This window comes from Lutra lutra, chromosome 18 (assembly GCF_902655055.1).
Source record: "Lutra lutra chromosome 18, mLutLut1.2, whole genome shotgun sequence".
Taxonomy (NCBI): domain Eukaryota; kingdom Metazoa; phylum Chordata; class Mammalia; order Carnivora; family Mustelidae; genus Lutra; species Lutra lutra.
The window spans coordinates 946,472-971,940 of record NC_062295.1 but is presented as its reverse complement, the minus strand read 5'-3'; the positions used below and the strand labels follow the sequence as shown (position 1 = coordinate 971,940).

General features: G+C 66.0%; 1 protein-coding gene across 3 annotated transcripts in view; it reads right to left on the bottom strand.

Annotated features, from left to right (window-relative positions):
* Positions 1–25,469, bottom strand: part of CACNA1H (calcium voltage-gated channel subunit alpha1 H) — a 56,143-nt gene that overhangs the window by 10,343 nt on the left and 20,331 nt on the right. For all 3 annotated transcript variants that reach the window (XM_047712736.1, XM_047712738.1, XM_047712737.1), the window contains 15 exons: positions 11,890–12,001; positions 11,673–11,806; positions 11,133–11,230; positions 9,913–10,072; positions 8,897–9,215; positions 8,641–8,733; positions 6,868–7,642; positions 5,451–5,893; positions 3,915–4,066; positions 3,098–3,283; positions 2,720–2,837; positions 2,354–2,509; positions 2,039–2,129; positions 1,717–1,925; positions 255–665 (listed from right to left, as the gene is read on the bottom strand). In XM_047712736.1, the coding sequence (XP_047568692.1) occupies positions 255–665; positions 1,717–1,925; positions 2,039–2,129; positions 2,354–2,509; positions 2,720–2,837; positions 3,098–3,283; positions 3,915–4,066; positions 5,451–5,893; positions 6,868–7,642; positions 8,641–8,733; positions 8,897–9,215; positions 9,913–10,072; positions 11,133–11,230; positions 11,673–11,806; positions 11,890–12,001 (3,457 nt within the window). The remainder of the gene's footprint in view (positions 1–254; positions 666–1,716; positions 1,926–2,038; positions 2,130–2,353; positions 2,510–2,719; positions 2,838–3,097; positions 3,284–3,914; positions 4,067–5,450; positions 5,894–6,867; positions 7,643–8,640; positions 8,734–8,896; positions 9,216–9,912; positions 10,073–11,132; positions 11,231–11,672; positions 11,807–11,889; positions 12,002–25,469) is intronic.

The following is a 25,469-nucleotide window of genomic DNA, read 5'->3' as shown; positions in this document are numbered from 1 at the left end:
AGCTGCCCTGGGCAAGGGGACTCCCCTTGGCCGGAGGCCAGGCCCTGGAGCGAACCTGCTCCAGAGGTCCCCGTGGCAGAGCTGTGGCCACATCGCCCCTGTTGAGCATGGCTCAGCCAGTCCTGCTCCCCCTACCCCCAACCTGGGGCGGCCGAGACCCCACACATCGCATGCCCTCAGTCCCTGCCTCTCCGTTCTGCTGTGGGGAACGGGTCCACGATGGGAGGGAGGTGTGGGGATGGGCCTCCACTCACGTCCTCCATGTCGTCGTCGAACTCCGTGGGATCCTCCTTGTGGCTGTCGATGCGCAGGAAGAACTCGCTGGGCAGGGCCAGTGCCTGTCCGTTGCAGTCCTGGGACTTTGGGGGCAGCAGCGCAGCCAGCCGCGGGGGCCGCACATCCAGGCTGCTGCGGTGGTCCAGGGACTCAGCACGCCGCAGCGGGACGGGGCGTGTCTCCGGGGAGGCCCTTGCCCCGGGCCTGCCGTCCTCCGCCTCCTCGTCCGTGCTGCCCTTGCCCTCCCCGGACAGCAGGGACTCACGCTCCCCACACTGGCTCCGCCGCTTGAGGCTGGGTGCGCGGCCCAGGCTGTTCCAGCTCGAGCGCCGGCTGCTCCAGGCACTGTTGGGGCCCCAGGGGGCGCAGGGCGAGCTTCGGAGGCTGGACTGTGTTGGGGGGTAAGGAGTGAGCAGGGCCAGTGCCCTGGGTTCCCCCACATATCCCCCGGGCCCTGGCCACAGCGGCCTTTCCTGACCAGCAACATTACTGTGAACACAGTGGTGGCACCTGCAAGGGATCGCCCCCTTGACTGCACAGATGGCCGTGCCAGGCAGCACCCAGCGACCCGGCATTTCAGCACGTCCCTGAGGCGCCAAGCCCATCCCCCGTGAGTTAGAGACACAGGCAGCCAATGTCCGAGGGCCAAGCTGGGCTGCGGCTGGCCACCTGTGGCCACTGTGAGCTGGGAGGCAGGCACAGGTGCTTATCCACGAGCCTGCACCCAGCCTCGGGCCGGGAGTCCTCACACACGGCACCAGTGGCCAGGGTGGGGGCCCACATCAGCGCTGAGCGGGCAGCGTCTGGGGCATGTAAAGACAAACCGAGCGGCTGTGTCAGAGTCAGGGATCTGGCTCCGCTGCTTCACCCTCCCTCCTGTCACTCGCGTCCCCTCCCGGGGGCAGCTCCAGCTGTGCTGCCCAGGGCCTCTGCTGCAGGCACAGGAGATCCTGTCTCCACGGGGCACCACTCCCCCTCCCCCTGCTCCCCACCCAAGCAGTGAGCCGTGCCCCCTCCTCCGCCCACCCTCCCTGCCTTCAGAAGCAGCTTCTCCCGCATCCCCTGGGTCTGCAGGAAGCCCTGTGGCTTGGGCTCTTTGGGACACCTGCCCTGCTTCTGTCACAGCATCTTCGTCTCCCTCTGGACGTGCACTCTGTGCCTACCAGCCTTTAACCTTCACTTCGGTCAGGAGACAAACTCCCAGCCTGGCGTTCCGCTGGAGAGGACGCAGCCATGTATTCTCCGTCTGCTCTACGCGGGCTCCTTCCGCGAGAGCAGTGGCTCCCGGCTCCGTTTATAGACGGAGCGGTTGTCTCCGCTTGGGGACAGACTTGTGCAGTGTGACTAGGGCGTATGTGGGGGCCCACACTCCTCCTGGGGAGAGGCCATGAGGACCCAGGTGAAGGGGGTGCCGAGGCCAGGGCAGGGAAGGGTCCCTACCAGCGACTTCTGGTCGCCCAGCTGGGGGTCCACAGAGCTGCTGCTGCCTCGCCGCGAGTCCAGGAGGCCGGGGGCCGGGTCCAGGTGCGGGGAGCTCTTGGGGGTGGGCATGGGTGTAGCCGCCGTGCGCATGATGAGGGGAGGGGGCAGGCTGCCTCGGCCCTCTGGGTGCCCGTTGGGGGTCACAGCCAATGAGTACATCTTCATCTCTGGTAGGAGAAGGGGGATGCTCGCCCCGGATGGCTTCCAGGAAGGGAATCCACCGGCCCAGAGCCTGCCTGCGGGAGTCCCAGCTGTTTAGCCCCGCTGCCCACACGCTTACCAGTGGCCCGGAGATCTGAGAACTTGTCAAAATCCTCCTCCAAGTGGGTGGACGTCTTGTCTTCGTCTGTGTCGGACCTGTTGGCGTCCCCCTGCGCCCCGCAGAGCGGGAGGCAGAGAGCAGTCCCCTCAGGTGGGAGCCATCTGTGCCCAGCACCCACAGGCAGACTCCCCAGAGACGGCGGGGCCAGTCTGCAGGCTGGGCCTCCGAGTTACCGCCGGGGTGGGGTGGGGGGGGTGGCTGCAGGATGGAGCAAAGCCCCCTCTCCACAGTGGTCCGGACAGGACTCCCATTCCTCCACCCTCCACCCCTCACCTCCGCCTGGAAGCCCTCCACCAGGATAGCCACCAGCAGGTTGAAGAGCACGTAGTTGCCGAAAGTCATCAGCGCCACGAAGTAGAGGGCGGCCCAGGAGGAGGTGGAGGCCATGCCGTTGTAGAGGACCACGTTCCAGTCCTCCTGGGTGAGGATCTGCGGGGAAGGGCCGTGAGGCAGGGAGTGCTGCGGGCCGGGGGAGGGGCACAGCCAAGTCCCGGTTGGGGGGGGCAGGGACTTGGCACGGGCGTCTCCGCAGCACCAGCCTCAGACAGGCCCAGGCACACCCGTGGGGGCTGCCTGGAGCTGGACAGTGGCTCTCCTGGGGACCACCGTCCCGTCGGGGGATGCCCGCACACGCTTTACCTGGAACACAGTGACGATGGCCCACAGCAGGGAGTCAAAGTTCTTCCTGTCCGGGACCGTGTCTCCGGTGTCTGTCGTCAGGCTGAACTTGCAGCCAAAGAGGTGCATACCCAGGATGCTGAGGGCAGGGCAGGGGTGTGTGAACTCGGGAGGGGTGCGGGGAGGCAGGCAGCAGTAACCTCCACACCTACAGCCCTCCTGGCGCCCATGGCCCGGCTTTCCCAGTGGTCGGCGGGAAGACAGAGGCCGGGGTGGGAGTGACCTGGGGAGCCCATCCCCCGGGGCCTGCCTGGGCCGTCCTGGGGGCTGGAGCCCAGGCCAGCCGGCCAACCGGCCACTCAGACGTCCCCTCGCAGGGCCGGGCTGTGCCGCGCCCACCTGAAGATGAAGATGAAGAGTGTGAGCAGCATGCAGAAGGTGGCCACGTTGTCCACGGTCTTCATGAGCACCACCAGCTGTCGCCGCAGCGCCGGCAGGAAACGCACCAGCTTCAGCACCCGCAGCAGCCGGAAGGTCCGCAGCACCGACAGCCCGCCGTCCGCCTGCCCCACGATCTCCCACACGCTGCGGGCCAGCCGGCCGGGGGTCAGCAGGGGCCCCCCCTTGTCTCAAGGGGGGTGCGCAGCCTTGACCGCATGGCTGAGAAGAGGTGCAGCCGTATCCGGGCACCCAAGGGGCCGAGGGGCCATGTCAGGGTGGCCAAAGCCCGCTGGCTAACTGCCAGCCACCAGAAGCTGCTGGAACTCGGGCTCTGGCCTTCCCCACCCTCGTCCTTCACGGAAAGCTGTGCCTACCTCCCTCCCTGCTGGGGGAACCCCTGGACTCAGAGAGCCCTGCTTCCTCCTGGGGGAGGGTCACCCCAGATTCTCCCCCTCCTTTATGTTGACTTGGCCACAGCAGACACCACCCAGGCAAGGTGGCCTTCCTTGCAGGGGCTGAGACCTGAGTGACCTCCAGCCAGGCGGCTGAGCGCCTACTCTGTTCCTGCAGGAAACAAACCCCCCGCGTCCTAGCAACACCTGCCCGAGAAGCAGCGGACTAGTGCAGCTGCCAGCAGGGAGGGACGTGGCCCATGACAGCTGGTGCCTGATTGGGGCTCAGCTCTGTGAGGCGGGGGGGGGGGGGGGGGGGGGGGGTTCGCCTGACCCCAGAACTTCCTGGGCCCCCGCAGTCCAGGAGGGAGGCAGGGGAGCACCTGATGACCACGATGATGCCGTCGAAGATGTTGTAGGGGTTGTGGATGTAGCCCAGCGGGCCACAGGCCAGCAGCTTCAGCAGCATCTCCAGGGCGAACATGCTGGTGAAGACGATGTTGCTGATCTCCAGGGCGCTGGTCAGCTCATCGGGCTGCGGGTGGCGGGGAGGCCGTCAGTGCCCCTCCACGGCTCCCACCCACCGGGGACGAGGCCTCCCTGCCCCCAGGAATCCAGGAGCAGGCAGGGCTACATGCGGGCAGTGCTGGGAGGCAACCTGACCTGGCTGTCCCCTGGGAGAAATTGGACCCATGCTCTGACCCTGGCTGTCCCCGGCTCCCCGGGAGCTCTGCTGGCTCAGCCTGGCAGCACGTCCGAGCTCCAGAGCAAGTGCGGGCCGTGGGAACTGAGCCCGGAGCATTCGCTCCCGGGTTCCAGGGTGGGCAAGGGGGAGCCCAGGGTGCAGAGGCATGGGAGCCACCTCAGTGGCTGCCACGGTGTCTGGGAGCTGCCGTGGTGTCTGGTGGCCTCACACACCCCTTCTGGTGGCAGAGGCTACGGGGGCCTTTCTTACTGGGGACATGCTGGCTCACCTGTGTGTCCGCACCTGCACGTGCGTGTGCGTGCCCACCGCTAGCACCAATATTCCCACCCGCGTGCACGCCCAAGCACTTCCCAACATGGGGCCTGCCGCGTGCACACGTACGTGACGAAGTACATGAGAATGCGGGTGTATACGTGCAAAAGTTCCTCCTTACCAGGGACTCCCCCAAAACCTCCCGGTGTCCCTGCCTCGACTGGCCCGTCCCCCGCCCCAGAAAGAGCCTCTCGACACATGGCCGCCACAGACTCCCGCTGCTCAGGTGACCCCTGAGTTGTTACAGAGTGGAAAAAAAATCACTTAAACAGCTGGAAAAGCCCAGGAGTGGCACTCAAGGAACACCCATTTGGTCACCAAAAGTGACCCAGCCTGGTCCCCGGAAACGACCCCCTCTCCCTGCCAAATCTGGCCACTGCCCCTCCCTGCTGTGGCCCCGGTCTGGGGCAGGGGCCAAGGAGGCCCAGTGTGCACGGCTGAGAGCTTCTACGGCTGCTGGGGGCACCAGACATGACCGCACCGCCTCCTCCTGGGGGCCACTCCATGCTCTGGCCTTTTGTGAGCACCCAGTGGTCACAGCCAGTGATCCCAGCTTATAGAAGGGGCGTCCCCTCTGCGAGAGCTAAGCCGGGGGCATCCCGTTCTCAGAAGCACCAGATGCCCTTGGCCCTGCTGCCTCTAGTCTATGCTGGCCCCCCGGACCCTGGGTCAGGAAGAAGCTCCATGCGGGAAGTGTGGCGCGTGTCTGCACTCGCTATCGACAGAGCCCCGGCCCAAGGAGATGCAGACATCTCCCGAGCAATGGACAGAAACTTCCTGCGGCCGAGCACACCTGCTCCAACACCGGCCCAGCCCCTGCCGCCCCACAGCCCTCCCGCAGGGTCCCACAGGAGCACGAGCTCCCCGGGGGGCACGAGGGCCATCCCAGCGCCTCCCTCACCTGCTCATGGTACTCCACGCCCATGCTCAGCGTGTTGGTGAGGATGGCCACCATGATGCCACGGTTGAAGTACTTGCTGTCCACGATGCGGCACAGCTTGCCACTGAAGGCGGCCCACGCGTGGCCAAGACCGCCCTGCTCGCCCGGGGCCGCCCGCCGCTGCGCCCGTGGCCGCGTGCTGCCCTGGCCCGGCGCGTCGGCTGCCGGTGGGGCCCGCATGGGGTCGCGGCGGTCCCCGTGCTGCGCGTCCTGTGTGAACTCGTACACCGTGTTGCCTTCCGAGCCTCCGCTCTCAGAGTCGCTGAGCTCGAAGTCAGGGTCGTCCAGGGCGCTGGCGCAATACGGACAGTCCTTCAGCTCGCACGTCAGCGTGCCTGCCTGGGGGCTGGGCAGGGGGCAGGGCACGCTCAGGCCCGAGAGGTGGCTGGGGGCCCGGCCCAGTCCTGCGGGGAGAAGGGCACGGGCAGGGTCAGGCCACAGCCTGGTGGGGCTCCTGTGAGGTACACCGGGTACGCAGCTTGACCGGTAGCAGAGACGCCCTGTCTGCCGGCAACTGCGTTGTCTGCGGAAAAGGCACGCGAGGGCTGCTCTAGTGTCCACGTCAGACAGGAATAACGAACGGCAATGCCCTATCTATCCCAACTTGTCTGAACCCTCGCTGCTCTGATCCGAGAAATGCACGTCACCCAGGGCCCACAGTACGGCTTCCTCGTGCAAAGTCTCTGGAGCCAGAGGTGTGGCTCCCAACAACCGCCCGCTGCGGCCTCCACGCGCCACAGCTCCAGAGCCCTACAGGATAGGCTGGGCTGCAGCACACACACCACAGCGGGCTGGCCACGCCCCCCACCTGCTCCTGATGCACTATGGCCTACACCCCTGCACACACCACCCAGGAAGGCCTCACAGTCGCATGGGACCCAGTGTCCCTCCGACTGCCTGTCCGACAGGGGTGCAGCTGAGCCCCACCTGGGAGAGGCCAGGAGTGTGCTGGGGCACACCTGGCCCCTTCCCAGATGCTCGCAGGCTCTGGGAACTCAATGTTACCTTCTGTACCCCGCGCCCCAGCATCTCAGCCTAGAAAAGGGAGGGACCAGCCACTCCTCTAGAGTGACCAGCCACAGACAAGGGCGTGTAACCACTCCTGGGGCCTGGTGGGGTTTGTCAGTCTTGGAATTCTCCTACCCCTGTGAGGTTTGTGTCTCACTTATACTGGGGCTGTCTGGGGCTTGCTATAAGGTGGAAAGAGACCTGGCGCCCTCTCCAGACCAGCGGCATCAGAGCCCAAGATGCCCAGCCCCCCCCCCCCCCACAATGAAACTCGAAAGGAGAAAGGAAGACATCCCAAGAGTCCTGTCTCCTCACGGCTCACCCAGCCTGGGTCCCAACCTCCACCACAGGTGGGGGGCTGGGCCCTTACCATGTTCCCCGACCAAATGCTGGATCTTCTCGTAGGGGTCGGCACCCCTCAGGCTCAGGGGGCTGTGCTCTCCAGCTCCTGGAGGCCCGCCAGCCCGCTTCCCCTTGGGTCCGGTGCCGCCTTTGCCGACCCCCGCGGATGAGGGCAGGATGGTGGGGTAGTTCATGGCTCCCAGCCCTGTGGCCAGCTTAAGGTTGGCGGTGGCTGTGGTGGACGCCACCCGGGCCCGCTCCTGCGGCCCCTCCACGTGGCAGTCTGCATGGTACACGCTGTGCACCGACTCGGCATCGGGGGGCCCATGGCCCGGCGAGGGCGGCGAGGGCAAGGCCCCGGCCCGCACCAGCCGGGTGTCCCCAGGGCTGGGCTCCGGCCGGCGGGGGCTGCCGTGGCTGAAGTGGTAGTGGTGGTGGTGGTGGTGGTGATGGTGGTAGACCAGGTGGTGGACGGAGGCCGTGGGCCTTCCCGCCCGCCTCGGCCGCCGCCCAGGGCCCTGGCTGTGCAGGCCGCTGCTGGGGTCCACCTTCTGGCGCCAGCGGCTCTGCCAGCGTGCATACAGACGCAGGCCGCGCCGCTTGACCTTGCGGCAGATGTGGCCCACGTACTTGAGCAGCTCCTCGTAGCAGCTGCCCGGCTCTGAGAAGCTGGCCAGTGTGCTGTCGTTGGACAGGTAGCGCGCCCGCTGCTCCCGCATGAGCTGGTTCTCCCGCTGCTTGGTCTCCGAGAACTGCGTGGCGATCACCACCAGGCACAGATTGATCATGAAGAAGGAACCCACCTGCGGCGGGCGGGCAGTGGTGAGCCTCCAGGGGCTGGCCGCGACCCGTCGCCCCGCCGGCCTCTGACCAGGGAGCTGGGGAAGAGGGCCAGGAGAGGCGGGTGACGGCCAGCAGGGCAGTGACTGAGTCCCCGAGGGAACACCGAGCCCTACTGCGCGCTGCTTGTTCTAGGGGCTGGGGACACAGCTGTGAGCATGGCTGGGCGGGTGCCCCACGATGCTGGGGTCCCCGCTGATGCGAAGCCGGAACCCAGCACCTGCCACGGGCGGCTCAGGGTAAGTGCTCCTTGCCCATCTGCACGGCCCACATGTGGACAGGTGAGCTCGCCACCCCCACCCGACCCCGCAGCTTCACTTCTTCCAGGAGGGGTCACCAAGCAACACTTCTGTGCTCGTGCTCGTGATCAGAAACAAGGGAGCAGGACACCTCCCCATCTGTGTTCACAGCGGGGTCCTCGCAGACCCTGCCCGGGTCACCTCCGAGCCTGGAAGCCCATGTGCACTGTGGAGGGCTGTGCCTGGCCGGGGCACCTATGCTAGAGAGACCCATGCCTTCAGGGCAGCCTGCTCTATGAAGGACTGGGTCTGTAGGCCCATGAGCACTGGGGCAGTCTGGGAACCCCAGACATGGTCCTGCATCTCCTGCAGCCTCCAGACAGGACCCGGCTGTGGGAGGGCCAGGGGGGCTACCGGAGGGCTCCTGGAGGTGGGCCTTCCCCAGTAACGCCGTCCTGTTGGAGGCCAGGCAGAAGCCCCCCGCCGCCCCACGGGCAGCCCTGGCCCTCTGCTGCCCTGCCCTGCAGCTCGGCCAGCTCAGCGACCCTGAGCGTCAGCGGAGGCTGGGAGGGTGCGGCGTTGGGAAGGGGCACGACAGCGCCCGCCGAAAGGGGACTTTGGTGGTCCGCGGCCAGCCGTCACGCTGCCGGGGCACCCCCAGCCGCAAGCACTGGTGAGCACCCCGCCCAGCCCCTGGGACTCGCCCCGTCGCCCGCACTCACGATGATGAGCAGAATGAAGTAGATGAAGTTGTAGAAAGAATGCGCGTCCATGACGTAATACATTATGTCCACCCAGCCCTCCAGCGTGATCACCTGCGGGGACAGGCGGCTGCACACACACACGGCCCCCGGAAGGGCGGCAGGGCCTCCTCGCCGGTCCCCCCGCGGCCCCCCACACGCAGTGCCCCCCTCCCCGCCCTGTCCCGGCTGATGGGCAACCTGAGGCCGGGCCCTCCGCCGCAGAGCCGGGACCCACCTGGAAGATGGCGATCCATGCGTAGCCGATGTTGTCGAAGTTGATGGCGCCGTTGTGGGGGTTGGAGCCGCCGGAGCGGCACACGTTGTAATACTGGTTCCAGTTGATGCAGGCGTTGTGGGCGGCACCGGCCACACCCTCGCGCTGCGGCTGCCCGTAGGCCTCCCAGCCCAGCGTGCACTCCACGCGCAGCTCCCGGCGGCTGGGGATGTGCGAGCACTTCTGCATGCCGTTGTCCCGGCGAGAGGAGCAGATGAAGGGGTTCTCCTCGCCCTCCTCCGTCTGGTAGTACGGCCGCAGGAAGGTGAGGTTGTTGTTTCTGTGGGCAGACGGCGGTCCCGGAGCCGCAGAGGGACGCAGAGACGAGACGGACGGACAGAAGAGCAGAGAAACAAAGGGTGAGATAGGCAGCGACGAAAACAGTGCGACAGGCGGATAGAAACGGTGACACGAGCAGATTAACAGAGAAGTACCCAAGAGCACCCGTAAAAACAAAAGAAAACAGATCCGGAAAAAAGATCCCCATCTAACAGTATCCTAAGTGCGTCCCTAGAACCGGAACTGGAGGGGAGGAGCCTGAGGGGCTGGAGAGATGGAGCATCTGGAGGCTGCACATCTAGGACATCTAGGGGCCGGGGCGGGGCATCTGGGGTGGGGCTGTAGGGGAGGAGCCTACTGGGGGCGGAGCACCTGGGGGCAGAGCACCTGGGGGCGGAGCATCTAGGGGCTGGGCTGTAGGGGCGGAGCATCTGGGGCGGGGCCCTAGCAGTGGACCATCTGGAGGCAGAGCATCTAGGGGCCCGGGCTGGAGCATCTGGGGTGGGGCTGTAGGGGAGGAGCCTACTGGGGGCAGAGCATCTAGGGGGGTGGAGCATCTAAGGGCCGGGCTAGAGGCTTGCAGCATCTGGGGTGGGGCCGGAGGGGAGGAGCCTGCTGGGGGCGGAGCATCTGGGTGGGGCCGGAGGGGAGGAGCCTGCTGGGGGCTCGAGGCCCCAAGAGCCCACAGGGCCCCACACCTGGCAAAGGCGCTGTCCAGGAAGCAGCGGTTGCGAAGCAGGCCAGCCCACAGCTGGACACCCACGATGCCGAAGATGAAGAAGACGAAGAAGCAGAGCAGGAGAACGTTCCCGAGCATGGGCAGTGTGTCCAGCAGCAGCGTGACCAGGATCCGCATGCCTGCAGGGGCAGGGAAAAAAGCACAGCAGAGCTCTCCCGGTGCCCCCTCTAGCCCGCACCCCTACGGAGCGCCCTCAGTCCTCCCAATTTTCACACATGGGATCGGCAACTCCGGGGAGAGCTTGCAGTGGTCCCCACACACTTGGCAGGCCCTGAGCCCCATGACACCTGTGGATCAGACCTACGTGAAGGAAAGCAAGGCTGTGGGCCTAGAAGGTCTGGGGGCTGGCGGAGTCCAACAGCCCAGCAGCCCCAGCCTCGGGGCCCCCAGGAGCTCGGGCTCTGGGATGCCTCCAGCACTCAGGAGCCCGGGGTCGTACACCGAGTACGGGGGTCGAACGAGCATTTCTTCCCAGGCCCTGTGTGAATCGTGCTGGAGGGGAGCCCTGCCCTGGAGGGAGGGACCCCAGGGCAGGGGCGGTGTGCTGAGAGGCAGTGCTGAAGCCTGGGCGCCTGGTGCTGGATAGATGCAAATGAAATCGGGAGCGGGTCAGCTGAGCCCCGGCCCCTACCCTCGTGAGCCTGACCCCGCCCAGACCTCAGCAAGGAGGACTGACTCCTCCCCCGGAACAAGCAAGGGCAGGGCTGAGGCAGCAAACCACCCTCTGGGCCAGCAGGAGGGGGTGCAGATGCCAAGGCCTCGAGGAGCAGCAACCTGGGGGGTGGGCACGACATGGTGGAACAGGCCCATGCAGCCCCCGGCATGACCCTCAAAGGCAATGCAGATGGGGAGCCTGAGGTTAGCCCAGGAGCACGGTGGGGAGCCCGGGCCCTGCGCAGACTGTCACTCCCCAACCCGGTGCGATTTGCTGTGTGCTCTCCAGAAAACAAGCGGCCAGTCCCCAGGAGCCCCTGCGGTGAGCGGCGGTGGGAGGCTTGCTACCCCCCCCCACCCCAGGGGACGCTTGCCACCCCCCCCACCCCAGGGGACGCTTGCCGCATCCCCCCCCAAACCCCAGGGCTGGGGCCACCGCATCTAGGAGCAGCCCCAGCAGATCCCGGTGAGCTCTCCGCAGGGCCAGCAGGACGCGCAGGCCTGTCCTGGGGGAGGGTCACTCACTGGGCACACGGTTGATGGCGCGGAGAGGCCGCAGCACGCGCACAGTCCGGATGGCCGAGAGGCTCACATTGTGCCCGTCCAGCGAGTACTCCATCATGCTGGGGGAGGGGCAGAGGGACAGGGAGGCTCGGGGGCTGGGGCCTGGGCAGGGCCCTGGGGGCAGGGCTGAGCACCACCTTTCTCCAGAGCACCTCGCCAGCTGAGGCCAGAGGGCCTGGTCCCTGTGTCTCCCTGCGGTACCCCTGGGGCCCCTCGCCACTCATGGACCATCTGCATCTGTCCTCCCCCCGCCCCACCGCTGGCCATGGGGCAGCGTCCTGCTCCCTGTCAGAGACTGCACCGACCCCACCCCCAGCTGCCTCCCAGTACTGGCTCCACTGGATCCCTGCAGAGCGCACTTCCCCCTCCTGGTGGGACCCTGGTCACTAGCAGGGCCCCGGAGGGGCAGGTGCCCAGCCGGGCTTGGCTGGACACACCAGCCACCACGGGTCCAAGGGTCTCCTGGGCCAGCCCCGGCTCTTGGGGGGCAGGGGAGCATACCCCGCCATGACGATGAAGAAATCCAGCCTGTTCCACGTGTCCCCCAGGTAGCACTTCTGCCCGAAGAGCCCTAGGGCCACCATCTTGATGATCATCTCCACCGCGAAGAAGGCGAAGATGAAATCGTCGAAGGCCTGGCGGGAGACGGAGCCTGAGCGCCGGTCCTGCCGGCACTCCCCCGGGGCCGGCCCCCGCCACCCCGGCGTCCTGGGCCCACCTCCAGGGTGCTGCAGCGCTCTGACTGGCACTCGACGTCCTCACAGGGCCGGAACATGCCCAGGGTCACGCAGTTGAGCATGATGACCAGCATGCTGACGTGCTCGAACCACGTGGGCCGGGCGTCGAGTTAAGGATCAACGGTGGGGACAGGAGCGGCCCGAGGAGCGCGGACCCGGGACCCACCTCAGCACCCAATCCGCGGGGCCTGCAGAGGCAGGGGCCACGACCCTGGCCCGTGTGCCGTGCCGGCAACCCCCTGCCGAGGGCCCCTGTCCTCCAGCCCCTGCCTCTCTGCCAGGCTCCCCCCTGACATTGGCGCCCCAAGCTGAGGCCGGTCACTTAGCTAAGGAGTCCTCTCACGGGCTCCATCCAGCCTGGGCCCCCATGTGCTGCGGATGTGCACACACCGTGAGGGGAGCGGGAACGTGTCTTGGCGCTAACCCCCACATGACTCCAGCAGGCCCACGGGGCCCTGACCAAAGCTGCTGGGACGGGGAATGAAGGCTTTCAATCTGCTCAGCCACTGGGCGCGGGGGACCCACTGTCCTCCTGAGCACCTGCACCAACGGGGACCCAGGAGGACACCTCCTCGCCCCCTCCCAGCAGCCCCCAGTCCCAGAGCCAAAGCTGCCCATGGTGACCGGCCCTGTCCAGGAAGCTCTGGCTGACAAGAGGATGTCCCCGTGGGGTGGGAGCCTCTGAAGCCAGCTCAGCAGGCAGTGCCACTTCCCCACACACTCCGCACCCCTGCATCCCTGGTGTGGGGACCAGAGCCCCCCTGTGACCTCCTGGACATCCCAGGAGCAGCCACCAGGGGGCGCCAGGGCTCCACACAGGCCATACAGTGCCCTGGCCCAGGGTGGGGGTCTTTGGGAAGGGGTGCACCCAGCACCCCCATCCCAGTTGGTGCACTAGGGACTCGGGGCGCCCTGTGCTGGGCCAGCTGGGCCAGGCTGCGTGGGGAGATGGGCGCCACGCAAACCCTGTGAATATGGACAGGTACGCCCAGCGGCTGGCAGGGCTTGCGGTATTCTGTGCACCTCACACGCTGTCCCCACATCATGATCTGGAAGCAGCCCCTCCCCTTCCCTCTCTCCCCCAGCACCCCGTCCCTGGGCAGACGCAGGGCCAGCACTGTCACTCCATTCCCACCCACACGGCCCCAGCCCGCAGCCCCCACCCAGGAGCCTGGCATGCTTGCGGATAGGGATGGGAGGCCAGAGACCTGTGGCTGACGACCGCACCTGCAGTGCGCCAGCAAGCCTCCACCGGGGCGTCTTGGGGCCCCCCTGCACAGACCAGGTCCCAGGCTGTCAAGGGGTGCTCAGGTTGCACCAACCTCCTAACCCTTTGTCCCTTAAAGGCTGCAGTCATACCTCTGAGGAGGGACATCTGTGCGTGTCACAGCAGGGGGAGGGTGTCCCCAGTTTAGAATGGCTCAGCAGACCCTCCTGCAAGGAGACGAACCCCCCCACATCCCCACAAGGCCCAGCCGGAGAGCAGGAGGCTCTGGGTGGGTGACGGTCAGAGGGTGTGAAGGAGTGTGTCCCACCCCTGACCCAGGTGGACGCAGGTGCACGCACCCCCTCCTTGCCCCGGCTTGGAAGAAGCCCACCAGCTACCCTCAAGGCCCTAACCATCATTGCTACCCACCCTCACTACTGCAAGACCCGTAGCCACTGTTCTGTCCTGGCAGAGGCAGGTGGGATGAAAGGGGCAGGTACAGCCATCTCCTGGTCTAGGGATTCCCGCAGGGGACCTGCCCCAGACCCCACAGCTGGTGTCGGGCAAAGCTGAGGACCTCTGCCCTCGAAAGCAGAGCAGACCCAGGCCCTGGGCTCCTCTAGGCCAGAACCCACAAGACTATTCAGCTCAAGGGCTGGGAGGGGCCCTCACTCCCCAAGACAAGCCATAAACCAGGGCCCTGTAACAGGAAAAGACAGCCCCACTTGGGGTCCTACCTCCACATTTTCCCAAGCTGCCGACAAGTGAAGCCTGGGACCCACCAACCGTGGCTTCCGACTCCGCTGGTCCTGTGGGCGCGGGCCTGCCTGCCCCACCCATGAGGCACGCCGGGCAGGCTCAGGACCCCTCGGGCAGAAGCCTGGGTGCCCAGCCGGGAGGACACGAGTGCAGGTTCATCCCAGAAGTAGGCACACTACTGGGGTGACTAGTGACCAAACCGCTCAGCACGAGCCCAGCACCTCGCAAGTCCCCCATCCAGCCCCAAGAGCTCTCACCCCTTTGGGGTTTCTCTCCTAATGATAATGCCTGCCCCCCAACCAGCCCAGACACACACCTGGGAGGAAATGACCCTAGGGTCCTGCACCTGGGCCCCAAGACCTTGCCTTGGTCTGTGTAGGGGTGTGTAAGGGTGCTCACATGTACACACGGTTCTCCCGAGACCCCCCAGAGCCACCCTGCAGATGGCTGGGGGCTCCCCAGAGAAAAAAGAGCAGCCGGCCCAGGGGTCACCACACACCAAGGCCACCTCCTCCCCCATCACACCTTAGCGGGCAGCCGAGGACAGGCAGGGCCAACCTGCTCCTCACCCAGAGCCCGGCGACTCCCAGAGACTTAATCACACAGATGGGATTTTCTGGGTTTTAATTAAAAATCCTTTAGGTTTTAAACCAACTTCTACAAATTAGAGTCAGCTTCCACCAGGGTCCAAGAAAGCCTCAGTGATGTACAGCCAGGAGGCGGCGGCCACACCGGCACAGGGAGGGGCCGAGTCCGACGCTGAGTGACGCGGTCTCTGCCACAGGACCCCAGAGCTCTGGCAGGCTCAGTCTGGCTGTGAGCCCCCTGACCCACATCCTGCGACTACCCCAGGCCTAGCTGTTCCAGCTCCAGGGAACTCCTGGGGCCTGGGCTGGGCCTGCACCACCACCCAGGCTGGTGGGGTGGCCCATCAATGAGAGACAGGGTCCAGACAGGCCTGATGAGGGGTCCCAGAGCCCCTCTCGCCACTGGGAACAAAGGTCCTGTCTGTCGGGGACCTCTCAAGGACCATGCCCACACTGCGGGCACCACCCTTCCAGCATATTCCCCCTGGCCTAATGCTAGCCTTTCCCACTGCCTCCCTCCCCTCCAGGTCTTCCCGGGCCTGGTGGGGTTAGCAGGTGCCCAGCCAACGCTGCGCCACCTTCGCACTCTCCCAGTGGCGCCCACGGCCAGGCCTCCCCCAGCTGAGGTGGAGGAGGAACCCAGTCCTGTCCTGACACTCTTGGTGCCGGACTGACGGCCTCTCATGACACCAGGGCTCCAATGCACCCCACACAGACACCCCAAAACCAGGCAGAGGGGGGGAGGAGGTGGAATCCAGGGCCGAGCCAGGTGACCGCTGTCCGTGGTGCTGAAGACATCCTGCCCCAGGCCCGCTGGGGGCTGGGGAGGAGGCTGTGGACCGGCCACCTGCTGAGCAGCCCTGAGGTGGGGTGAGTGGGGGGTGCTGCTCCCCCTGACCCAGGCTTCCTGGGGAACCACCACCGATCCACGTTCTTCCTCAGATTGCCAGCTGGCTAAGCAAAGCACACTAACCGAGGCTTTGAAGACGGTACAGGCCTGAGAGCACCCTCTCCCTCCTGTCCCTGGCTGTGGGCACTGTGGGTGGGGACGGCCAGGAAGTGGGGGTGACCATGGCAGGCACAGTCATCTCTGCACGAAGGCATCATCGGCTGGAAGCGTGAGGCTGCTGGGACTGGGCCTGGAAGCCAGAAGGGGCTCACGGACACTCAGCCCACGTTTCAGCGGCTGTCAGCCCCTCACCAGCAGCTGTGCCAACAGGGACCCTGACGCTCTGGGAGGTCCCCCTGGAGGCCTGTAGGGCACAGGACTGTGTGACTGAAGGGTGGTCCTGGACCTCTGAGCCGAATCCTCATTGATGGCCACCCAGCCCTGCTGGCTCAGGGTCCCCAGAACCGTGGAGTGGACCATCTTCTCTCCCCCCGCCCAGCTCACAGCCTGGCCCGACAGTACCACTATCTACCCCCACCCTGAGCCTCAGTTTCCCCAGCTGCAGCATGGGAGTGATGGCGGGCATCATCAGACATGGAGGGGAGCGCCCAGCAGGCTCCAGGTCCCCCTCCCTCATCCTGACGATGTCACTTCAGCTCCCTGGCTGGCTGTGGACATGCAGAAAGGGGACATCGTGTTTTCGACAGGGGTGCAGACGGGGAAGCTGGATACCCCTCCTTGAGGGACACAGACCAGCGGGGGACACAGCTGTAAGGCTGCGGGGGGGTGGCCACGATGCAGGCTTCATGGGGACCAGGCCCTGACCACGCAGGCTGGGCTCCCCGAGGGGCAGCCGTGAGCTCACAGGGACAGAGGGAAGAGGAGAAAGCCCCAAGCAGGCCAGCCCCGCCTGCCACCCCCAGAGCAACCTGCTCCACCACCTAAGCTCCGTTAGGCCACGTCCACAACAGCTTGATGAGTGTCCCTGCGCCTGGGAAGGTGGTGGGGCACATGCGGCGGGAAGGAGGGGGCGCAGGGCAGGGTGGCCCACAGCCTCCAGACTCTCAGGCTGGCACCTGTCTCTTCCTCGTGGCCTCGGCCCAGGTCAGGCCAGCAGCCTCCCCCACCTCCCTGTCGTCCGCCCTGTACCCAGGATCTACTGACTCAGAGCACAGCCAAGAGGCAGCCCGGGGTCACCCTGATCCGCTACCCATCAGGAACACCGAGCCCAAACCCCCCACTCCAAGCCCTCGGGCACCAGCCTCTGACCTCGATGGGGCTGGCAGTCTTCCTGCGTGGTGTGGATGAGGGGCCCCGACAGGCAGGGGAGGTGTGGGGATGAGCTTGGCCACTCCACAGGCCCACACCTGCCCTCAGACGCACAGTGGCCCCACACTCGGCACCAAGCGCTCCCCCCACCCCATGGACCGCTGGTGGGCAAACCCTTCCCTGCGGCTGTGCACATGAGGCCTGCTGCTCCTGCCCCTGGCCCCCCAGCCTTCGATCTCTTGAGCATTCAACCTTGCTTTTGCAATTTGTTCAAGGAGAAAAGCCTGTGTTTGTTCACAGGGGAGAAAGCCCCTTCTGCAGGACCGAACAATCCTAGGTCACTAACAAGATGTCTGCGGTCCCCACTCAGCCAAGTGGGCGGCTACAGACAGAACGGCTCTAGGGCGGGAAGGAACACCCCCCATGGGACCCAGCCAGCTGTAGATCAGATCCGGGGTCCCAGCGGGCAGCACCGGAGATCCCCAGACCCGGCCAACCTCACAGAGCACAGCGCGGCCTTCCCCAGCCTGGGCCCCTCCAAGCCCCACATCCGACGCCTGGGACAAGGGCAGTGCAGGGGAGCTGGGGAAGGAACCCAAGGGCGCGTGTGGCCAGGCTGGTGAGCCCAGAAGTGCAGTCGACAACCAGGGAAGCTGAACGTCACATCTCTGTGGTCGGGGGTCGGCTGCAGTGAAGAGCACAGAAACCCACCCTTGTTGGATGGAGGGGGCACGGCAGCGGCGGGAGGCATGCACGGAGAGAACGCGCAGAAGCTCAGCTCCCTAGGACACGTGGGACATACATGCATAAAGAGGCATGTGGAACGTCTGGGAAAAGCTCCCGTGGTGGGGGGGGGCGCCACGTAGACTCGGGGTCTCCGTGCTCAGCGCACGTAGGCGAGACGGGACCTGGGCTCTGCCCCGCCTCTGTCCTCTGGGCCTCCTCAGGCCACGTGGGACCACTACAGTGAGGCGTCTCACTGCCCAGGCCCACACTTCGTGGCTGCCAGTGTGGGGGAGGCCTGGGAAGGGTCCCCACCCACCAGGGCAGACACTCGGCCCCTTGCTCACGGTGGCGGGAATCCACGGGCCTTCTGCTCTGCTCCTGGCTGGCAAGCCCACCTCCCAATGTTGCCACAGCAACACGCTGGCGACAGCCTCCTCCCTGGCCCAGCATCTGAATAGGAAGCAGCATGTTCTCACCAGAGACGCACACCATTAACGACACGGCTCCTCCCAGACCAGCCTCGGCGCAGACCTGCTCCTCTGCACTGTCGGGGACCCACTAGGCCTCTGTGAGCACAGGGAGCCCCCAAGGGAGGCACACAAGACGGACAGCGGCTGAGCTGGGCAGCCGGGCTCTCTAGGGACAGTGGACTCGGCAGGCAGTTCCCCCCCGCCCCGGGGGCCATGCCCAGCCCACCGCCCGAGACCCTCCAATGGTGCACCCCGACGTTCCCGCGTGGCCCGGCAGCGCCCCCCCAGCATACCCAGAGGTAGAAACGGGTCCTCGGACACATGCACGCGCGCACACACACACACACACACGTGTGCGTACCCAGCAGCAGGGCTTGAGACCACCCCAACGTCCACTAACGCACAGCAGCACCTGGTCCACCCACGCGATGCTGCTCGGCCGTGAGGAATGGTGTGTCGACACTGGTGTGACCGGCTGACCCAGAGAACTGGACGCACAGGGAGAAGCCAGGCGCACGAGAACAGGGCTGTAGGACCCCGAGTCTACGAAGCAGGGCAGACAGATGCGGGCAGACCAGGGACCCATGGCTGCCGGGGGCAGGGGGGTTAGAGTTAATGGGACAGGCTCCCTTTGGGGTGATGGAATGTTCTGGAACTAGGGAGGGCGGGAGCTTGCACGGCACTGTGAATGCACTCCCCTCCCCAGGACTGCTCACGGAGGACGGGGAGTTTTACAGCCAGCGCAGGTCACCTCGGTGACGAGAACAGTCCGTGTCCATCCTGCTGGAGTCCCAGTCCCATCACTGGGGTCACTCACAGGGCAGACACACAGGACCTGCACCGGCGTGGGTGGGGGTCCCCTCTCCCTGGACTCTCAGCCCCCCTGCAGGGCACAGCCACCCCCCGACTCAGGGCCACTAAGTCCTCCTCAGGGCCAGTGCTCCTGAGTCCTCCTGGTGGCTCCCCACCATGGGTCCAGCTGCCCACAGGGAGGGCATCTGAGGACACCTCCAACAGCTCCCGGTAGCCAAGGTGCCGGGGTCAGGGGGTCTGGCCATGGGGGAACCTTCAGAGGCATAGTGGCAGCTGCAGGCCGGGGACTAAGCCAGTGTTGCTCAGCCCCCACCCTGGGCCGAGGCCGGTTAACCCCCGTGACCTGCAAACTGGGCCTGGCCCCACAAGGCACCCCCAGTCCTGGTGGGGCCCAAGGCTTTGGCCATACAACCCCATGCCTCAGGACGGTCCACGCCTGTGCATCTGCCAATGATGCCCCCAGCCTGAGGGCACCCAGGCCCCAGCTGGAGCTGCAGGCAGGGGGCCGCTCCCTGGTATCAGCGCCCCAGTGGGACCCCACTCCCGTGGCAGCCTGGGCTCCTGGGGCTGACTCGATCCCTGAAGCACAGAGGCCCCTTTGGGCAGAAGGTGTGGAGCGGAGACCTTTGTGGATCCTGCCCATTTCCCGGCCGCCTGGGGGTCCCCTGAGGTCTTCAGACTTCTGCCCCAGCCTGGGGGTTCGGGCACAGCCCCCCAGGGCAGATGGACCTTCCCTTGCTACTGGGCAGAGTTATAAACACTCCGGTTTACTTCACTAGGGATGTTACGGAGCGAGGCTCTCCCTGTTGTGCCAGGCCCGCCCAGGCTGGGATGATCACCTGCGGACGTGGGGCCAGGGGGGTCAGCGGGACAGTCACCTGAGCACCTGCTCGCACACCGGATCCCCGCAGAGTGGCGCAGCATTGCTAGGGCCTGGGTGCTTCTGCTGCAGAGGCTCCCCTGTATGTGGGACCCACCCTCGGGCCCAGCCGGCTGGTGTCCACACTGCAGGCGGCCACAGTGAGCGAGGACGCCGGCACGGCCTCAACAAGTGGTGGAGGAGGAATCCCACGGCAGCTGCCCAGCTCCGCCAGGGGCCTGCCAAGTGGGCACACAGACGTGTCCGCGGCTGCACCCCTCTGTGGCAGCCTGGTGGCACGCTCACCTTTACCTGCCCCGGCATGCCTAGGCTACTGACCACAGGGACACGTTGACAGCCATGACAACTGCCCAGATGTCGGGGGGATGGGATGCTGGGCTCTGGGGGGAAGCAGGCATCCTCCCCTACAGCTGTGGATAGGGCTAGCTATGCCAGACCTGCCACTGTGGGAGCAGGGGGTGTCCTCCAGCAGCTGCGGGAACGGACGGTGCCCACGGGGCTCCTGGAACAGGGCCTCTGTGCCACCAACCCCGATGCCCACACGGGCACTTAGTCCAGTCGCCTGGGGGGCCCTCTGCAAGGAGCAGGAGGCAGCCACTCCTGACCACGATGGAAGGAAGCTTCTCTCCTTCCCAAGTTTGCTGCCATGATGACCAGCTGCTGGAAAGGGGAGGAGGGGACTCTGGGAGGGGGATCCCCCAGCTCACACCCTCCACCAGCCCCACAGCTCAGCCCAGACCCTGGTGTCCGGACCCCTACCCCGGAGGCCACCACCCCAGGGCTTTATCTGGGGGAAAAGGGTGCAGTCCAGAAGGCCCTGTCAGTGTCTGGGAAAAAGGGGAGGACGGGAGTGGGGTCCGGGGGACTAGGGGTCCCCGCCAGGTGCAGCTGCAGGCACACTCTTTAGAAGTCGCAAATGAAGGGCTTCCTCAGCCTCTCCCCACCACACAACGCTGGCTCTGTGCAAGGAAGGGCCTTGGTCCCCTGCGGCTAGCCCCCAGGGCAGCTGCCCAGGGGACATTCATCCCCTCCGTGGGACACAGGACCGCTGCCCCCGGGGATGCCGCCTGTCAAGAACTCCCTGGGCACGGCTCACCCGGCATCCTAGTGACGGGACCTGCCACGGCCCCCGTGGGATGCAGCGGGACCCCGTCCCCTCCCCGCTCTGACACAGGGGCCAGCCTCTGTGCCCAGTCTGTCCCCCACGGCCTTTCCTAAATGGTTCCCTCTGCTCAGAGCCCCAGCCTCCCCCCTGCTTGCCCTCTGGCCAGACTTTGCTGCAGGGAACCCTCCTCCCCAACTCTGTCCCCGTCCCTGTCCCCCCACCCACAGCCTAGGCCTGCGTGACTCATGCTCACTCAGCTCTGGCCGGGGTGGGAGGCGGCATGGCTGGCCAAACATGGAGCTGTTTGTTCTCGGCCAGCCGCTCAGGGTCACACGGTGGGGGGGGGGACGGGGAGTTCAGAGGGGCTGGGCCGTTTCTGGGAGAGCTGAGCGGCTACAATCCCACTCCCCATGTGGGGACACTCCCACTGCCAGAATATTCTTTCTCTGTTCTGAGAGCTGCTCCCGGTATTGGCGACCTGAAGACTTCAGCCACCTCTGACCCCGACCTACAATGAACCCGCTTCCTGGACCCCCGGGCCCCTCCGTGTCCCCCAGCAAAGCCCAGGGCCTGGGTATGTTGTTGTCAGTGGCTCGCGGCACAGAGACCCCTCCCGCCCGCGTGATTTCCGAGCCAATCCAGCCACGGCACTGTCCTGGCCCGAGTGGCACCTGCGTCCATCTGCCACAGGAGAGGGGCACGGAGGGCAGGCAGGCCAGGTATGGCCCTGGCCACCCAGACCCCGGCACCAGTGTGAGCCTGGGGCGTGTCTGGGCATGTGCATGCGTACCTCTCGTCCCTGTGCACCGTGCACACCCCGTACACATGCACCTGAGTGGGGCTGTGTGTGCACAATGACACACGCACACAGCTTCCAGTGCTCACCTTAAGAGGAGGGGGGCCCGTGGCTGGCTTTTCTCCTGAAGGAAGAGCCCCCCGCCCCCCGAACAACATGAAACGCTCCCTGACACAGATATCAAGGAACCTGAGCACATGCCCACAGCTCCCTCTAATTGCACACAATTTTAAAGACCATGCTAATTAGGAAGAGTGCTAATGTCTCTACTTAGCTCTTAATAAAGAGCTTGATTTGGAATTTTTTTCCAAAGCATAATTGAGTGGAAAAGCACCCCATCCCCGTACCTGCAGGGCGCCTGCCTGTGCTGGCCATGGACCCTCACGGGGACCCTGTCAGCCACTTGGTGGCAGCGTGCCCAAGCTCCTTGAGGGCCCACAAGCCCCCTCCCCCAGAGATTTTCCTGTCTGAAAATGGAGCTGTTTCATTCCCACTGCTCCAGCTTTTCTGATGGATCCCCAGGTCACAACTCTGGCCCAGTTCCTGCTGGGGCAGCTGAGGGCCTGCTGGGCTCCCAGGACCTGGCCACCCCTTCAGGCTGGCTTTGTCCTGAATGCAGAAGACTGGAAGGGCCAGCCTTGCCAGGTGAAGTTTTCCCCCAGACCCTGGAAGAGAAAGGCATGGGCAGGGGCGCAGAGCCAGGAGGACCCCGGGGAAGAGGACAGACCGCCCGTGGGGACAGGCCTTCGGGGCCTGCTCTGGGCAGGAATTCTCTGGGCCAGGAATAGCAGCAGTCAGCCCACTGCACAACTGCGCGAGGCCGGAATTAGCGACCCCGGGGGACTGGACGGCCCCTCCTTGGGAACCCAGCCTGGAGGACGCCGTCGGCCCGAGAGAAGCTGGAGGAGCTCCTGCTGCCAGAGAACCAGGCCCCGAGGGCTGGAGCCAGGGAGGCCCAGCCCCTCACAGTCTTGCCCACGCCGGCACACACAGCGACTGTGGCGGGAACACGCACCACGTGCAGACACGCCACTCTGTATACGTGGGAGCCTGGCTCACCCCACAGGTAGGCAAGGGGGCCCTGCAGCAGGGCTGTTCCCACACCTGACCCCAACACCAGCCGCCCCCCCCACCACCCCGGGAAATCCCAGCCTCCCAAGCGTCGCCTGGCACCTAGGTACTGAAGGGACGGACAGGCCTTCTGGCCATGCCTGTCCACCTGCTCTCACATGGCCCACGGGGGCACCGCAGCCCAAGCCTCCCGCTGGGAGGGGGGCCCCCAAACCTCCCAGCTGAGGTTGGGGACGCCAGAGTCCAAGCCCCACGCACCCACGTGACACACGCCCACAGGGCTCCTTCCTAAACTTTCTGGTGGGTAAGAATCCCCAGGGTGCTGCGAAGAAATGCAGCCCCTGCCCCGGGCACAGGAGGGCCACCTGGGGGCCCCGAGGGCAGGGTGCTCGGACCACTCTGGCCGGTCAAAGTGGCCTGCCAACCTCGGGGGCCACGCGCCCTCCACAGTCGGCTGCCTGCTCATAGATTCACCCACCACCACCACCACCGGGCACTGCCGTCCCACCAGGCCCCCGAGGCAGCAGCCGCCCCACCGGATGGGGCCTGCCCTCCTGCTTGGGCTAAGAGCTGCTGGGCAGGGTCCCGGCCCTAGGAGGATGCTTCAACAGAGCCCAAGGCTGGGTGGGTGGAGGCCTCACCACCGGCAGAGGGGGCAGCATCTAGAAACTTCCAGATAAGTACCGGGCACCGGGGGCCCCCCAGAGCAGCTCCAGCCCTCACTGGCTCCCAAGGGATGAATGCCCAACAGACACCAGGCACGGGGGCTGTGGTCCTGCGGGCCCCACCAGCACTGTGTCCCCCGCACTGTGGGAATCCGCCCCAAGCAGGACAGAGGCTCAGGCTGACCACAGGAGCCACAACTAGAGCGGGATGCCCTGCCCCCACCCCTGACCCGAGACGCAGCTAGGCTGCCTTCCACTCCGAAAAGCGACGGCCAGGGACACTCGGGGTGGGGGCGCTGGTGGTAGATGGGAACACGGGGCTTTCAGATGCCTGCGCTGGGACTGGGCTGGAGGAGGCGGCAGCAGAGGCCAGGGAGCCCCTCACTGAGAGCCGCAGGTGTCCGGCACAGACCCCCAGACACCCCAGCTCTGCTCTTCCTCCCTGCGAGGGCACCGGCCGTCCACACCCACACGCAGTCCAGACCCGCCTGTGAGGCAGCTGGATCCCCTGGAAAGGCTCCGGAGCCCACGGGTTCCAACGGCCCCCATTTTACACACGGACACCAAAAGGCCCAGGAGAAGCAAGCTCCTGCTTGTGCGGTAAGTTCAAGGCCTGCTGGGCACCTCTCCCGGCCCCTGGAGAGCACACTGCCCCCGAGCAGACCCCCACCCATGCTGCTGAGACCAGCCCCTCGAGAAGGCCTGGGCAGCCCCCCCACACCCTACAGGGAGCTGCCTCTCCCGGCCGGGCCCAGCCCGATTGGGGACCCCAGAGGCCCTCTGGCCCCGCCCCCAGATTATTAATAGCGGTGACATTTGAAAAGGACCGCCCAGAACCTCGACGGTGGGTTTCAACTTGAAAGCAGCAGGACTGAGCTCAGCACCCAGTGCTGCTGTCCACGGTGCCTCCAGGGGCCCCGGGGCCCCTGCCGAGCCCGGCCCGACCCCTGGCCCTGACATTTACACAGGGCCGCCCCTGCCAGCATCCTTGGAGCGCCTGCCCGCAGCTCAGGGCTGACGCCGTCCCTCTGACCGCGGCAGAACGCACAGAACACAGCAGGGATCTGACCGTGGCTCCGGGTCCCCTGCGTGCACCTACAGTATGAGAGGCCCCTCCCGGCCCGAGCAGAGGCGGGGGCAGGACTCGCACATGTGAGGAATCCTGGGGTCCAGGCACAGAGTCCGCAGTGCCAGGCCTGAGGGGATTCCGGCCCCCTGACCCCGAGCCACAGGCCCCTTCCCTGCCTCAGCCACCAGCAATGGGGCGCTCCCTCCCAGCCCTGACCCCCAGCCCCCACTGCCACGGGCTGAACTGTGATCCCCCAGATTCCCCCGCAGGAGCCCTAACCCCCAGGACCTCAGAACATGCCTGCGTTTGGAAACGGGTCTTGAAGTGATTTAGGTAAACGGAGGTCAGTAGGGTGGGCCCCGTCCCCTCCAACTGGCGTCCTCACAAGAGCTGAGGGGATGCCCAGGAGGACCTGGCCATGCCCGGACCTCGGCCTCGCCAGCCTCCAGCCCTGGCAGGAACACATGCACTCCGTGGTGTCTGTCACAGAAACTGTGAGCAAAGACAGGGGCCGGTGCACCCCTGGGGGCAGGTGTGGCCCTGATGCCCCGTCCCCACTGAGCTCCAGAAATTGGTGGTGGCCTGCTGCCCAGATGGACGGTGGGCACACTTCAGTCCCCGGGCTTTCTGTGAACACCTCCCAGACACAGGCTCGGCCCAGTCTGGCCCGAGGGGGTGCCACTCCAGCAGCAGCTGGGTCCTGCCGGTCGGGCGTGGTTGTAAGAGCTCCTCCTTCCCCCACACTGGGGCCATGGACCCAGTGGTCTGGCTCTGGGCTCTGCCCAGGGGCAGGCTCCCCGTGCTGCCTGACAGCAGGGTGGGTGGCCACCAACCCTGTGGGGACAGGCACCCTCCCCAGAACCCAGTGAGCTGGACCGGGCACCACCCCCTAAACGGCCACCAGGATGTCCCTGAGGCAACGGCAGCCCCAGGCCACGGGCAGACAGAGGACCCTGAGGCAGAGCCCAGGCTGTCAGGGTGGAGAGGGAGGGAGGAGCTGGTGGGAGATGGGGGCCCAGCGGCTGCTGACACAGGTGTGGGTACCTGCTCAGACGGGCCGAGGTTCGTCCCAACGCGCCGGCCACCTGCAGTGCACCGTGTGCCTTCTGTCTGGGAGCGCTCTATGCTTGCTTCAGAAGCCACAGAGAGCGCCTCGACCTCCCTCACTGAGCACCTACAGTGCGTCGGGCCTGCTCCAGGTCCCTGGATGGAGTAAGCACGAGAGGGCCCGCCTTCAGGGAGCCAGCCAGAGGAC